Here is a 14,811-nt window from a genome sequence, read left to right on the forward strand (position 1 = left end):
GACCATTATTGGTTTGAATGTTTTTGTTGCATAAGCACTACAATTGATCAGAGAGGTCACCAGCCACTTCTAATTTCAGGTGAATACCAGACCTATGGCTCATTCAAGTCAGTTATTTTTTCCTTATTGGTCTCCTCGTTCCTTGACTGACTGAGAAATCGTTTGAAGTTCGCCATCTTTAAAGACATTTCAACCAGTTAAATAGTTCATGAAGGACCTAAGAATCAGGTGCTAGGAAGAATTCTGAAGAATTCTTGAGCAAGGAAACACAAGTGAAGTTTGTGGAATGCGTGTTCCAATGTTTGAATGATTAACCTGTGGTTCTACCCCTCCTTATCTGCCAAGCCTGTAATTGACGTGGCTTCAAACAAACATGTGAAGGTTGAAGGACATTGCCATTTCACGTTTTCTCGATTCCTCAGTCCTTGATTCCTTTCCTTGCCTTCTCCAATGGGTAGGCTATATACTGATATAACTTGTGTATTTACACCGTATATGTTACATACAGGTGGTTGCATCACTCAGCTTAATTTAGTCAATTCCTAATGACCATACGAACATGTCTTAAAGTATATATTCCAAAAACATAGTAACATTTTAATACTTGTGTATTTTCACACCGACGTTTTTTTCCATCAACTTCCTGGAAAACAAGATTTTACAAGATTCGCCATCATTGTGTACTTAGATTCAATTAATGTAAATTTTTGGTTTCCCTCCTATCAATGTCATGCAGTGGCGCATATTCTTACCCCCAGAGCCACACATCCTCACATCGCAGAAGCTAGTGCTGCTCTAACTTCTGTTCAGTGTGTCTTTAATATTAAAATTACTCCAATACAGTAAATGCAATATTCTCCTCTTCCCATGACTTTTCCTACAATCTGTATGGAATCGGGCTGCTGTGGGTGCAGAAATCATGGCTGTAATGCTGGAGGTAGTAAAGAGGAAGTAAAGGTTGTAAAAAAGCGCCTTTCTACGACTAAATGTTTGTGTTTCTGTTTGGAAGAAGAAACTTACTTCATGATTTAGCCCAGAAGATAAAATTAACATAAGTGCAATTATTCAGTCATTCCCATTAGAATTTGGTGCATGGTTTTTGACAGTATGATCTTGCCTATTGCTCCAGATGGGTGTGAAGCATGGAGTCCACTCAGTAAACTCGGGTACACTATATGGGATAAACAACCAATAGAGACGCTATTTGCTTAATTCTGTATTAATGGTCTATATTGAAAATCCCCAACAAATTCAAGCGGGGCAGAATTAGGCTCACTGCACTAATTGCAACAGTCTCCTCTGTCACCTGGTCCTGAAATTACCCACCTTCAGGTCGAGACAGAGATGCACTTGTTCCTTCAATATGAAAAACTCAAAACAACCAGATAAAATTATTAGATTTAAAAAAAAAGAAAATTCTACATACCCTAATCCAGTGGTTCCCACTCACAATCCTTAGTATGACGGTTTTCTTTCCAAGCAAGTTTTATTCTTTATGTATTTTCTCAATGCTTCTTCCTAAAATATTCTAGAGGGTTTATTAACCCTCCTAAACCACTTCACGTAAGAAATATCTGTGTTCTGCTCATTATGCTATATTGCAAACAATTACTTAAAGAGACAACATAATTGAATTGATCAAATTAGAGACTAGGTTGAAGCAATGGGCTACTAACTGGTGAATGTGTGGACACAGCCACTAACACTAATAATTTGGGAGAGCCAAATCTGCATTGTTTTAATAGGTTTAAGGAAAAATATGATCAGACTGAAACAAGCGTTGAACAACTTCATTCGGAGCCAATTAATTATTCATACGCGGTCTCAGCCTTGCACCATGAAGATTGGAGAAGAGCATATGTTAAGCACAACCCGCATACGTGTGCGAGTAGATTTGGCTGAAACTCCGCTCCGCTGGATCGAGTGCCAAAAGGCACTACTGGTACCGTAGATTTGGAAATGTTATCAACTGTTTTGCGTACTTTTGGTGGAGCATCAATAAATAACTTGCTACTTACATAGCCTAAGTGACAGAAATAGCGATTAGAGCGATAATCGTTGTGACAGGCAAATCTGTATAGTGTTAACTTCAGCCAATTTTGTGATAATTTGTTCGGAATTTAAAAATGGTAGCAAGCTGGTTGCAAGCTAGTAGCAACGTGGTACTTGCCTAAACCAACCACTCGCCTTCCTGCATGTTGTGGAAGTGACACCTGAATTACTTGAGCAACAATGACCACTGTTGCACTTTGATCACCTATGAAACACCGCTATAAAGTGTACATTCAACTGGTGTTATGAAAAAACAACCATTATTGACTGACCGATTACCTACATGTAACTATATATTGAATAATGTGGACATATCCTCTTCATATGATGCCTATGCAGCTCAGCCAGTGAACAGCAGTTTAAAGTAGAGGCAGCTGGCAGAACACAAAGGAGATGCACTTACTACAGTGATGAGACAGGACAACAAATTCTAATGGAGAAAGAGACAAAAAGTAATATATTTATTTAAAATAACAAAAACGGGGTCAAATAAGTTCACACAAACTGAAGCAAAGTCCAAAAAGTGACTGCAAAGTGATCTTTGGCATGTATACAAAGGTGCATATCGCTTCACTGGATCTTCATTTAACATTGTTTACTTTAACATATAAAATGGGGGCAGGTTTGCAGTAGAGTAGAACGGCATCATATGCACTAGGAATGCACAATATTCAAGAGCAGAGAAGGGAGGAGGGAAAGTGAGGGGTCCAGAGAGGGAGACAGAACACGAGTGAGGGAGCCTGGTTCACGAGTAAAACGTGCTGTTGTTGATCTTCTTATCCTTCATCCTGCAAATACAAACAGACAGAAATATGAGAATTGACAAGACTGCGGTCTATAAAGATTTGATTATTTTATTATAATACTGACAATAATAATAATAATATAATAATAATAATAACAATAACAATAATAATAGTAATAATAATAATAATAAATATTGTTGCAAGCAAAAGGTAAACCTGGAGGCGTATCCCTGGCATTAGGCCACACTGTGGTGCTACAGTGTCTATAATGCTACTCACCATTAAATGCACTGAAAATAGGTGAAGAAAACACCTTTTTTCACTGTTTTTCTTCACCCATTCAAGTCCTCTATGTAGACGTAGGCATCGCAAAATAAATGTTTTGTTGCAACCCTTTTTGGTATAAAATCTCAAGAACTGTTTTTTAGCAAAGCGCGACAGTCTCAGTGTGCTTATTGAAAATGCTACATGTTCGTTATGCAGGTGAAAAAACACTGTTTCGTTTTACGCAGGCCTAATAAACTATACACCATTGGAAACGTAATGTCATTAGCTAAAATGCTTTTCAGTCACTTCCATAACATCCCCATAATGGTTCTTTTGGGTCCTAATTATACTTTATTTTCTTACACATGGATGGGGGTTAACACATTTTCTCTGCAACTGCATTGCCCATACTGGTCAGAAAAGCTCATACGTGGGCTAGTCGTGTTCCAGAGAGCCTACATAGATAATAGCATTCTTATGTTCAAGTACTTTTATAGAGGTATGCAATGGCGAAACAGCTAACCATGATAATTCCTCCAGACAAATTTTAAGTACACAATGGACATTCTATCGACGTTTCTACAAGTTTTTTTGGAGATTTTTTTTTTCTATCATGCATTTGGTTCGCTGGACCCTTGCTGTAAAAAGGACACTGACATTACCTTATTTCCTGTACTATGTGGATTTCGATGTGCAGAGACAGGAACCCCCCAATGCTTGTTTTTCCACCCACATGTTACAAAATAAGGAACTGTTATTGCTAAAGCAATGACATCTTAAAAGTGGTTATACAGATAGAACCGTGAGTTTCAACGCTTTCAAACGGCATATCCTGTTACCACAGTGATTGAAAATTGCACTGTGAAAAAAGGAATGAATGCAAAAAACCCAGCCGTCATGGCTCGTCGCTCTAATAATAATACTATTACTATTCCCACTACTTCTACTACTACTACTATTAATAATAATAATAAGAAGAAAAATATGTATTACTACTAATTATTACTATTACTTAGTTTGTATTTCAAGATTGTTCTGGGATAATTATTTTCTGGGGAATTCCTCCATGGTGAAATGAAGGAGTTAAAACGTAAAGTGACCCTGCCCCGTGCCTCCACATGCAGCACACTCACTTCTGTCTGCAGGTGTCCTGGATCTTATGCAGCTGGCTCTCGTTAGAGCTGAACTCTTGCATTAGGTCGTCACGGCGTTGCGGCTGGGTACAGCGTTGCAGGCCGCTGTGGCTGTCGTACAGGAACAGCTCATTGCTCAGCTCCGCCTGTCTCCTTCGCAGTTGGTTGAATGATGAATACAGCTCCTCCTCTGCTTTCTGAGTGGATCACAGAGACAATGACATCATTGCCACATGCCACATCATTATCCACACTCCAACCCACTGAGATACTAGTCCCTTTTAACATATGCTACATTATTACATTACATTACATGGCATTTAGCAGACGCTCTTATCCAGAGCGACGTACAACAAAGCGCATCAAACACAAGAACAAGTGCAAAGTGGACCTGAGAGGACAGTACAGTTCCGAGTCCTAGTGTAAACATACAGAAATTCAGAACCCTTGAAGGGTACAATCAACTTTCAAACTAGCATACCACAGTTGGCAGCTAGAATACAACAATACAACAGCCAATAAAAACAACAATACCTATACAAGTAACAATATCTATACATAAGTGCCATTTCGGTCTAAGGCTAATCACGGTGATTGTGAGTTGGGGAGGGAAAGGTGTAGCCTGAAGAGATGGGTCTTCAGTCTGCGCTTGAAGGAGGTCAGAGACTCTGCCGTTCTGACATCCACCGGGAGGTCATTCCACCACCGTGGGACCAGGACAGACAGCAGTCGTGAGCGTGAAGTGCAGGTGTGGCGAGGGGGAGCCGCCAGACGGCACGAAGTGGCAGAATATATAGATGCCAAAAAGTAATATATGACTATTGTGACTATTATTACTGCGAAGTTGTGCATAGGTTGTACACAGCATGTACAATGCTGTGAAACTGGATTTCAGCCGTTTCTGATTTCCTCCTTTACTGCATATTCCTTACAGATCTTCAGACAAAACTTACTATTAGACAAAGGAAACTTGAGTAAGTAAAACACATTTTAAAATTACTATTTCATTTATTTAATGAAAGAAAAAATGCAAAAATATATATGTAATGTAAAGCCTTTAAACATCACTGAGCTTAGCCATAATAATAAATAATAGCAACCAAACCCAACAGCATCTCTACTGGGTTCAAGTTCAGGTGACTGGACCACTCCAAGGACATATCTAAGGCTCTGGGACTCCACCGAACCATAATGAGTGCCATTATCTCCAAATGGAACCATGAATTCTGCTCTGTAACAGACAGTTCTTAAGGAAAATGTCCAGTCATGTGTCTGTGAGCTAAAGCTGAAGTATAATTGGGTTATAAAGCAAGATAACGATCCAAAACATAAAGCCAAGTCCAAATCTGAATGGCTGGAATGAAACAAAATTAATGTTTTTCCCAGTCAAAGTCCTAAATTGAACCAAATGCAGTAGCAAGACCTAAAATGACCAGTTCATGCTCGAAAGCCAAGCAATTTGTCTGAATTAAATCAGTTATGCAAAGAAGAGGGCTACAATTCCACAGGGGTGATTTGGGTGTTTGTTAACTTTTTTCATTACACAAATGAAATGATCATTTAAAAACTGTGTTTTGAGTTCCCTTTCCCAAATATTACATTCTGTCTAAAGATCTGGAACCACATCATCCATATGACCACACAGTTAGCAAATCCCTCATACATTTTGTTCTTGTGAAATACCAGCTGCTGTGGTCTCCTGAGACCAGTGTCAAAAGACAAGACAGGTCTGCTCAAAAACTCGAACTTTAACTCTTTCAGTCATTTAATTTGTTTACATTCTTCTGATCTTGACTGTGTAGTGTACTTAGTAACAGTATAAGATTTTATTATTAAAAACTGGCCATTCTTTTGTCTCATCTACTGCAACAGTTTTGGTCTGCTTTGATGGGCAGTCTGATTCAGAGATATGCCCTCAGATCACTGTGCCACTCCAACCTACCTCCACCGCTTCCACATCAATGTAGACCAGAAGGGATGCAAGCTCAATATTCTCACTGAAACCGTTCTTCAGTGGAACTGACCGATAACCTGGGAAAAGAGGAGGGGGTGATAAGTAAGTGGGAGGGGGGCGGGGGGTGGTTTCCATTGACTGACTGACAGGGCCCCTCAAAAAATATTAGAACATAGGATTCTCTGGGGTTGTGCGGCCCAGTGTGAGATCTGTTGATGTGGCCGAAAATCCCTGGTGGTGAATCCCGAATCCCAAGTGTGTCTGTTTTTTTGGGTGAATGTAAGCGTGTGTGCGTGTGTCCATGCGCACTCGTGTCTCACTCCTGTTTGCTGTGTGTGTGCCTGTGTGTGTATGTGTGTGTGTGCATGTGTGTATGTGAGTGTGTGTGTGTGTGTGTGTGTGTGTGTGTGTGTGTGTGTGCGTGTGTGTGTGCAAGTGTGTGTGTGTGTGTGTATGCGTGTGTGTGCGTGTGTGTACGTGTGTGTGTGTGTGTGTGTGTGTGTGTGTATGTGTGTGCGTGCGTGCATGCTTGGCTGCATCACTCACCTGACCGGATGCCTTTGAAAGGGAAGGTTGCCTGGGCTAGGAAGTTTGGATCAGAGAACATGTCCTCCTCATTGACTACGAAACGCAGGAAGGTCAACTCTGGCTCATATACCATGAACTCGACCGGCTCTGGAGGTGCTGGCCACACTGGATTCAGCCCATTATCATCTGAGAGCACACACAGGAAACTGGAGTGAGACAAGAGTGTACCACACACACATGCATGCATGGACACCCGCGCACGGACACACACACACAGACACACTCGCAAACACGCAGGAAACAAGAGTGAGACACCAGTGTACCACACACATGCATGTATGGACACACGCACACGCACACACACATGAAACAGGAGTGAGACAAGTGCTCATGGACACTCACACACACACACACGCTTGCACACGCATGCATGCAAACACACAGGAAGCAAGAGTAAGACACAAGTGTACGTACCACAGATGCATGCATGGACACACACACACACACACACACACATACATACATACATACATACACACACACAAAAGGAGAGGAGTGAGACAGGAGTGTACCACAGACACCCATGAACATGACGAATAAATGACAGCACAAGGAAAGCAGTGTGCTACCCCCACCCCCTTCCTCACGTCGGACGATGGTCTTGAACTTGCTGTCCTCCGCGCTGTATCCACACAGCTCTATCTCCACAAAGGGGCTAACAATACTTCGGCCCGTCTTGGGCAGGTGCCTGGCTGCAATCACCTACAGGGGGCGCCAGACAGCCAGTCTTACACTCAATTACTTGAGACCTTAGAATTATCAGGTTCTAGCTTACATTTTTGATAAAAATTAGTTGCTGTCATCCATATGTTGTTTATAGGGCACTAAATATATGTGTGAAGTTTTACACAAAAAATATGTTTAAAAGTATGATAAAATGCTACATTTAAAAGGTTGTATCTGCTTAGAGCCCATTCACTTTGTAATCTTTGAAGCTCAATATCTCAAAACCACTCAGAACGCACATTATAATTCCAAGGTCACAAATTTGTATTCGTTTTATGGAATATAAATGCAACACAGAGATGCAATACAATACAATAGCAACAGACTACTCAGTAGAGTTCAATAACTCTACAAATGAACCATACTAAGAATATAGTTAAATTGAGAAATTACAGTATAAAATAAGAACTTGGGATAACCAAGTAACTAACGGTGCAAGTGCAGGACTGCTCCCCAATCCAGATTTGGCTCCACCCTCATATACTTCTCTTGGGTGGATGTGAGGCACATACCAATAAAACAGGAGCACACATTTGCCATTAGCGAGTGGGAGAGAGTGAGGGCAGAGGTCATTTCAACTGAGACCCAAACTTCACCTCATCTCTCCAGGGAAGTTTACCTTGGGAGATACCGTAACTCATGTTCAATCTGAATATGTTTTGCTACGGTTTCCGAGATGAATGATACGTTTCCTCCCAATGGTGTGCAATGTTTTGTAGGCGTGCGCTTTAAAGGTTGGAGAACCGACAGAATGGCCTTCTTATACGCCACGGTAGCAAACCGTACCTATGTCAGTCAGTCCGCCCACGGTTTGCAACAGGATGGACAACGCACCACCATTTCCATTAAACATTTTCCTACATTTTGTTGGGGCTGAACTTGACCCTTATGTTTGTGAGTGGGTGGGGCCAGTGACTTGGCATGGTCTGTAGGGGGGTAAGAGGAAGGGTAGGCGGGGCCTTACTCGAACTGTGACGGTGTATTTGACCTTCTTCTTGTCTGGCATTGGGTATGGGTCATAACCGTCTGAGCGCATCAGCTCTGGCTGGAGCACGTACCCAGTCTGTCCATTCAGAGAGAAGAGGGCGCTGTTGAGCTGCATGCACTTATCTGAGGAGACAGAAACACACACAAAATGAACATGCACACACAGCTGCACACCCAGAGATACCCCACAACTAGCTCTCACAGCAATACAATTTCACACAATACCTCAAGTCTCTCTCTCATACACATACACACACGCACACACACAGGCAAATGTGCAAACTCAATACACACACAAGGCACCACACATAAGGTACATACCTCTCACAACTACATAATTCACACAGTGCCCATACACACACACGTAAAATGGTGTTCAAGAAAATAGCAGTACAACATCAGTAACCTGATGAACCACTGTTATTAGTAGTAATGATATTTCTGCATGGCAAATACTTTACTTGAAGATGTAGTAGTGTAATAATAAAAAAACAACAGACCCAACTGTCATGACATGCATGCTGCTTGTTCTGAGTAATTGAAACATTCACTGAAAGGGGAGTGTCCCGTAAAGCACCATTGTTGAAAAAAGGGCATGTGCAGAATCGGAAGAAATTTGCCAAGGAACACATTGTTTGGCCCAAAGAGAAATGGCGTAACATTCTGTGGCCTGCTGAGAGCAAAATTCTTCTTTTCGGGGCTAGTGGTCGTTGACAGTACGTCACACGACCCCCCAGGTATGGAATTCAAGCCACAGTACACTGTAAAGACAGTGAAGCATGGTGGCGCAAAAATCATGGTATGGGGATGTTTTTCACTACGGTCAATAGTAAGAAATCCCCCGACCTCAATCCCCCAAACTCAACCTCATTGAAAACTTGTGGAGTGACATAAAAAATGCAGTTTCTGAAGCAAAACCCAAAAATTCACAGGAAATGTGGAATGTGTTCATCCTGGGCTGAAATACCTGTTTCTAGGTGCCAGAAGTTGGTTGACTTGATGCAAAGCAGATGCGCAGCAGTTATCAAAAACAATGATTATGCAACTAAATATTAGTTCAGTCATTTAAAGTGAAGTTAAATCTTGAAAAATCTTCAGTTTATACAGTTTGAAGAGAGTGTGAAGAGAAAAATGTCGACACTGCCATTTCTTTGAACAGATTAATATTCCTTTTTTTTGCAAACCATCCAGCTGGAGCAGAAGCTGCACTGGAGAAATGTCTTTACAAGTGTTTTTAGTCTTGTAATAAGACTCAATATATTTTCTCTCAAGTGGCAAATATTAGCTTGGGTTAAGTTACAGTTGACTTGACAAGTGAAATGTTCTTATCCCATTGGTAACTCTCGAGTAAAACTATCAAATTAGTCTTACCTCCTTGGAAATATTTTGTCTTATTTTGTAAAAAAATAAGATTTGAAGTCTCAATACAAGTACTAAAATATTTGTTGAGATTTACTTATTTTTTGGTTTTTGCAGTGTGGTTCCAACTAGACTCTATCTTTGACTTATTTGCTGTAATTTCCACCAGGGTGAGACTTACCGCCAGTTTGGAAGTTGAGCGCCACCATGTGGGAGCCACAGAGCCAGAGCGGGTAAGGGTCGTAATTGGAGGAGTCCACACGCTGGCCCTTGGGGTACACTCTGCTCAAGGCCTTGTTGTTGTATTTGAGGAACTCCTTCGCCCTTACCCTCATTGGTGCCTTGTTCTCTACGAAGGAGCGGATTTCCTTGTAGGTGTAGGTGTCTGAGAGAAGGCAATAGACCAATCAAAAACGTGTGCATTCGGTTTGTGTGTAAACGCATGTGCGTGCGTGTGTGTGTTTCTGTGTATGCGCATGTCTGTGTGTGCACGTGTGTGTGTTATTGCCATGGTGCATGAATATGCGGGTGTAAAAATCAGTGATAAATGTGACACATTATGGTTTAGGGTGTTGAGTGTGGTTTAGGGTGTTGAGTGTGGTTCAGGGTGTTGAGGGTGGTTTAGGGTGTTGAGTGTGGTTCAGGGCGTTGAGTGTGGTTCAGGGGTTTGAGTGTAGTTCAGGGTGAGTGTGGTTCAGGGTGTTGAGTGTGGTTTAGGGTGTTGAGTGTGTTTCAGGGTGTTGAGTGTGCCATACCAAAGCATTCCTTTTCTTTGCTGCGGGGCGTACAGTACACCACCAGCTCAGACATCTCGATCGCAACCTCATCTTTCTTCTCGTTCTCTTTCTGCTTGGTGATCTGAGGAAGCCAGGCAAAGCCCTTTTAGACTGACTTAACTTTCCAGAATAATTTCCAGAATCTTGAGGGGCTGTGGAAACAATCCTGAGTGCAGATTTGCACAACTACAGCTGGACCAGAGGCACAGACAAGAAGGTGTCTTATTACTGTGGCACTGTGGTTAAAGCCAGTCTTACTAGCACTCCCTATGTACTGAAATAATAAACTATTCTTGTTATCCATCTTGAGTTGCAGTTTAATGTAAATAAATCTTGTTTATCCAAGTTATCCAAAAAAGCTCATCTGTGCTTAAAAAAACATTTGTCGCACTGTTATGGTTATATACATTAAGGTTATTCACACATTTTCAATTTTAAGTCAATGGTACAATGCAGTCAAAATACATCAATAATAAGAAGTCAAGAATAAGTAGTTGCAATTGGTGTTTTTTCTTCATCTAATGCCTCCCCATGTGCCCATTTTCTTTAAGCGATTGTGTTATTAGGACAATACAGCAATACGAAACAGGTACAGATTACATCATTCTCTCTCACACGCTTAGTGGAGGAGCCACATCGGCTTCCCTACTGCACAGTCTCCAGCTCCAAATTTCACAACATGGAGGCGCCAGTAAACTCCACTTCCCAGCCTTCAAAACGCTTTTCACGGGCCCACGGATAGTCAGTGGGTGACGTAACAGGCACTTGGTCCATATCTTAGTACAGTATGGGAGAAACGCGAAGGAGGAAGCGAGGTCACTGGCCTTGTACTGCTTGTTGATCTCGCGCTGGGCGGCGTCCCACACCACCTGGTGCCACTCGAACAGGTCCTCGACCGTATCCGTGGCGATGTCGAAGGGCAGCATGCTGTCGTCGTCCTTGAGCTGCAGTGTGAGCACGTATGACATGCCGCTCTTGGCTTGCTGCGACCGCACTGTGGGCATTCAAACAGGGCCTTGGTCCGTTCACTACGCTTTACCATCGGCTCCAAGTAGGCATGCGGCCATGTGGACAGGTGGCATTTCAAATACATATACACGAAATACACATTTGCATGAATTCAAATGCACATATGTATATTAAATACACTTATTAGGAACAATTTTACTTTATTACACCCACTTATTTATGCACTTATCTAATCAGCCAATTGTGTGGCAGTGCAATGCATACGATCATGGAGATACAGCTTTAGGTAATGTTCACATCAACCATCAGAATGGGGAAAAAATGTGATCTAAGTGACTTTGACCGTGGAATGATTGTTGGTGGCAGACAGGGTGGTCTGAGTATCTCAGAAACTGCTGATCTCCTGGGATTTTCACACACACTAGTCTCTAGACTTTGCAAAGAATGGTGCAAAAAAATTAATAAAATCCAGTGAGCAGCAGTTCTGCAGACCGAAACGCCTTGTTAATGAGAGACGTCAGAAGGTGACATAACCCAAGTAACCACGCATTACAACAGTGGTATGCCAAAGAGCATCTCTCAACACACAATGCATTATAACTATAAGTGGATAGGCTACAGCAGTAGAAGTCTGTAGCGTAGTGGTAGCGTAGTGGTTAAGGTAAATGACTGGGACACGCAAGGTCGGTGGTTCTAATCCTGGTGTAGCCACAATAAGAGCCGCACAGCCGTTGGGCCCTTGAGCAAGGCCCTTAACCCTGCATTGCTCCAGGGGAGGATTGTCTCCTGCTTAGTCTAATCAATTGTAGGTCGCTCTGCCAAATGCCAATAATGTAATGTAATGTAAATAAGTCTAATAAATACCTAGTAAAGTGCTCACTGAGTGTATATGTATATACATATTTCCTATGCATTACAGGTTGAATTGCTCATTTTTTGTGAGTGACCTTTGTGTCCTCTGCAAAGAAACTTTTACTTCCACCATTTAGAATGTAGAGTCAGATTTATAACAGGATGACACCATACGTTTCAGATCCTGATAATAGGTTGAAACAGCTTAGATAAACAACCTAGGAACTTTATTTTTTAGGAATAACATTACATCTTGGAATAAAATGTGAATTGACAACATCCAAATTTGCCATGTTCACTGGGTAGTATTCAGATAAAATTCTGTCAATATTGTTTCCAACACCTGATGAGTACCAAAATCGGGCTCTGTAGTTTACAGAGACATTTATGGGAGGTATTTTGTGTTTTCTTACAAAACAGCCTGCAGCCTAGTGGTTAAGGTACATGGCACAGACCTGGAGGGTTGGTGGCTCAAGCCCTGGTGTAGCCACGGTAAGATCCACACAGCTGTTGGGCCCATAAGCTAACTCCACATTGCTCCAGAGGGGGTTATCTCCTGCTCAGTCTAATCAATCGTAAGTTGCTTCGGATAAAAGCGTCAGATAACTAATAAAAAATATTTATTTTAGTCTATTTAGTTTCTGGTCCCACCAAAACACCAATCCCGGTGTGACACCCTGGGGATTATGAATTGTGTTGGTTTAATGGCCAGTGGACAGCTCGTGTGTAGAGTGTGCCGGATGTTTTGTGTGGTGTGACAGAGTTCTCACCAACGCAGCATTTGGAGAGCTCGACCACACCCTTACACAGGTCACCCAGTGGGTTGTCCTCTTTCACCTGCCACCAAAATAAGAGGATAAATACACATATGCAAATATACACACAAATACATGCAGTACATGGTATATTTAAATATTCAAATGCACAATGCAAAATACTGTTAACGCTTGAACTCCAGTATCTAAGCAAACAACAAGCATGTACAAACATAAAAACACACATACACACGCATATACACTCATACACAAACATAAACATACACACACACACACACACACACACACACACACACACTCTCTCTCCTCCGTCTCACTTGGTCTCTTGACTCCACGGTCTTGTTGTTAGACACCTCCTCTACATAGTTTGCAGGAAAGAAGTGCTGCAGCTTCCCGCCGTAATCCCCTTTCCACCTACAGGGGGTGTCAGAGAGCTGTCAGCTGATGGCAAACGGTGCATTTTGATTGGTCAGTTTGATGTGGATGCACTCCGGGCTCACCAGCTGCTGCTGTCCTTGGTCACGTTGTGAATGAAGGCTCCCTTGGAGAAACTGAGCTCGTCTTGCCGGAGTGCTCTGTAGTCATACAGTGCCTTCACAGAGCTCTGGGGCTGTGGCACACACACACGCCAATGCGTTGCGCACAGACACACAAACATACACACACCAGCGCACATAGGCACAGATACACATGTACGGACATGCATGCACACAAACATGCACGTATGCACACAAGAATGCATGTGCGCACACACACAGGCATACACACATAAACACACACACACACAAGTTTTGGTTCAGTCACAATGCCCTGGGAAAGGTTTCACACCCTTTACTTTGACAGAGTTATCTTGGGTCTGTATGATACCTGTGGTTACCAGTTGTAAATGCTGAATCGTCATGGTTACAGTCAAGAACAGTAGTGTTACATACCAGGGCTGGCTCAATCTCGTTGGGTTCCACGTACATCTTTTGCTCATAGATGGAGGAAGAGTTACTTTCCTGCGTAAAGCAATGTCAAAGCCATTACCCACAATCCTTTCACATACACACACACACACATTAATACTAAATACTCTTCTGCATTCACCAATCAGGCACCATTGCACTCTTAGGCAAGCTCTCAAGACTAGTCCAGTTCAGATATCTTTCACTGGCAAGACACAATTTGTAAAGCACTACCACAAAGTTGATGAAACCTAAAAGACTGCACCAATAATAACAGTACCAAGTGTCTCTCACACTCTCTGACCCTTTCTGAGACAGTCTCTCAGACACGCTCTCTGCCCATTTCTCTGAGATACAGTCTTTCAGACACTCACCGCGCTGAACCGGGTCACCAGCTCCTCAGTGACGGGGTAGCGCAGTTTGATTTTGCGGTAGAGGGGCTTCTTGCGGAAGTAGCTGACAAGCTCCACCAGGCTCTCGAACTCGGTGGAGGATCCCAGGACAAACATGGAGCCCTCCTTCTGAATACGGCAGTGCTTCACCTTACCGTCACCCCTGTAGCACAGCAACATGTAAGAAACAATCTCTCACAAAGAAGAACCAATTACTCACAAATAAGTACCAATCACTCACAAATAAGAAACTAAGAAACAAGCAATCACTCATAAATAAGAAACAA

General features: G+C 42.2%; 1 protein-coding gene across 2 annotated transcripts in view; it reads right to left on the bottom strand.

Annotated features, from left to right (window-relative positions):
* Nucleotides 1-2,480: 2,480 nt before the first annotated feature.
* The window catches only part of plcg2 (phospholipase C, gamma 2), a 42,971-nt gene continuing 30,640 nt past the window's right edge, over nt 2,481-14,811 (bottom strand). For both annotated transcript variants that reach the window (XM_061244892.1, XM_061244894.1), the window contains exons 20-33: nt 14,507-14,687; nt 14,118-14,186; nt 13,686-13,795; nt 13,503-13,599; nt 13,180-13,246; nt 11,413-11,582; nt 10,568-10,670; nt 9,994-10,197; nt 8,431-8,576; nt 7,328-7,442; nt 6,699-6,866; nt 6,141-6,229; nt 4,199-4,395; nt 2,481-2,840 (exon numbers count right to left, since the gene is read on the bottom strand). In XM_061244892.1, coding sequence (XP_061100876.1) covers nt 2,798-2,840; nt 4,199-4,395; nt 6,141-6,229; nt 6,699-6,866; nt 7,328-7,442; nt 8,431-8,576; nt 9,994-10,197; nt 10,568-10,670; nt 11,413-11,582; nt 13,180-13,246; nt 13,503-13,599; nt 13,686-13,795; nt 14,118-14,186; nt 14,507-14,687 — 1,759 coding nt within the window. In that variant the 3' untranslated portion in view covers nt 2,481-2,797. The remainder of the gene's footprint in view (nt 2,841-4,198; nt 4,396-6,140; nt 6,230-6,698; nt 6,867-7,327; nt 7,443-8,430; nt 8,577-9,993; nt 10,198-10,567; nt 10,671-11,412; nt 11,583-13,179; nt 13,247-13,502; nt 13,600-13,685; nt 13,796-14,117; nt 14,187-14,506; nt 14,688-14,811) is intronic.

Source organism: Conger conger, chromosome 6 (assembly GCF_963514075.1).
Source record: "Conger conger chromosome 6, fConCon1.1, whole genome shotgun sequence".
NCBI lineage: Eukaryota > Metazoa > Chordata > Actinopteri > Anguilliformes > Congridae > Conger > Conger conger.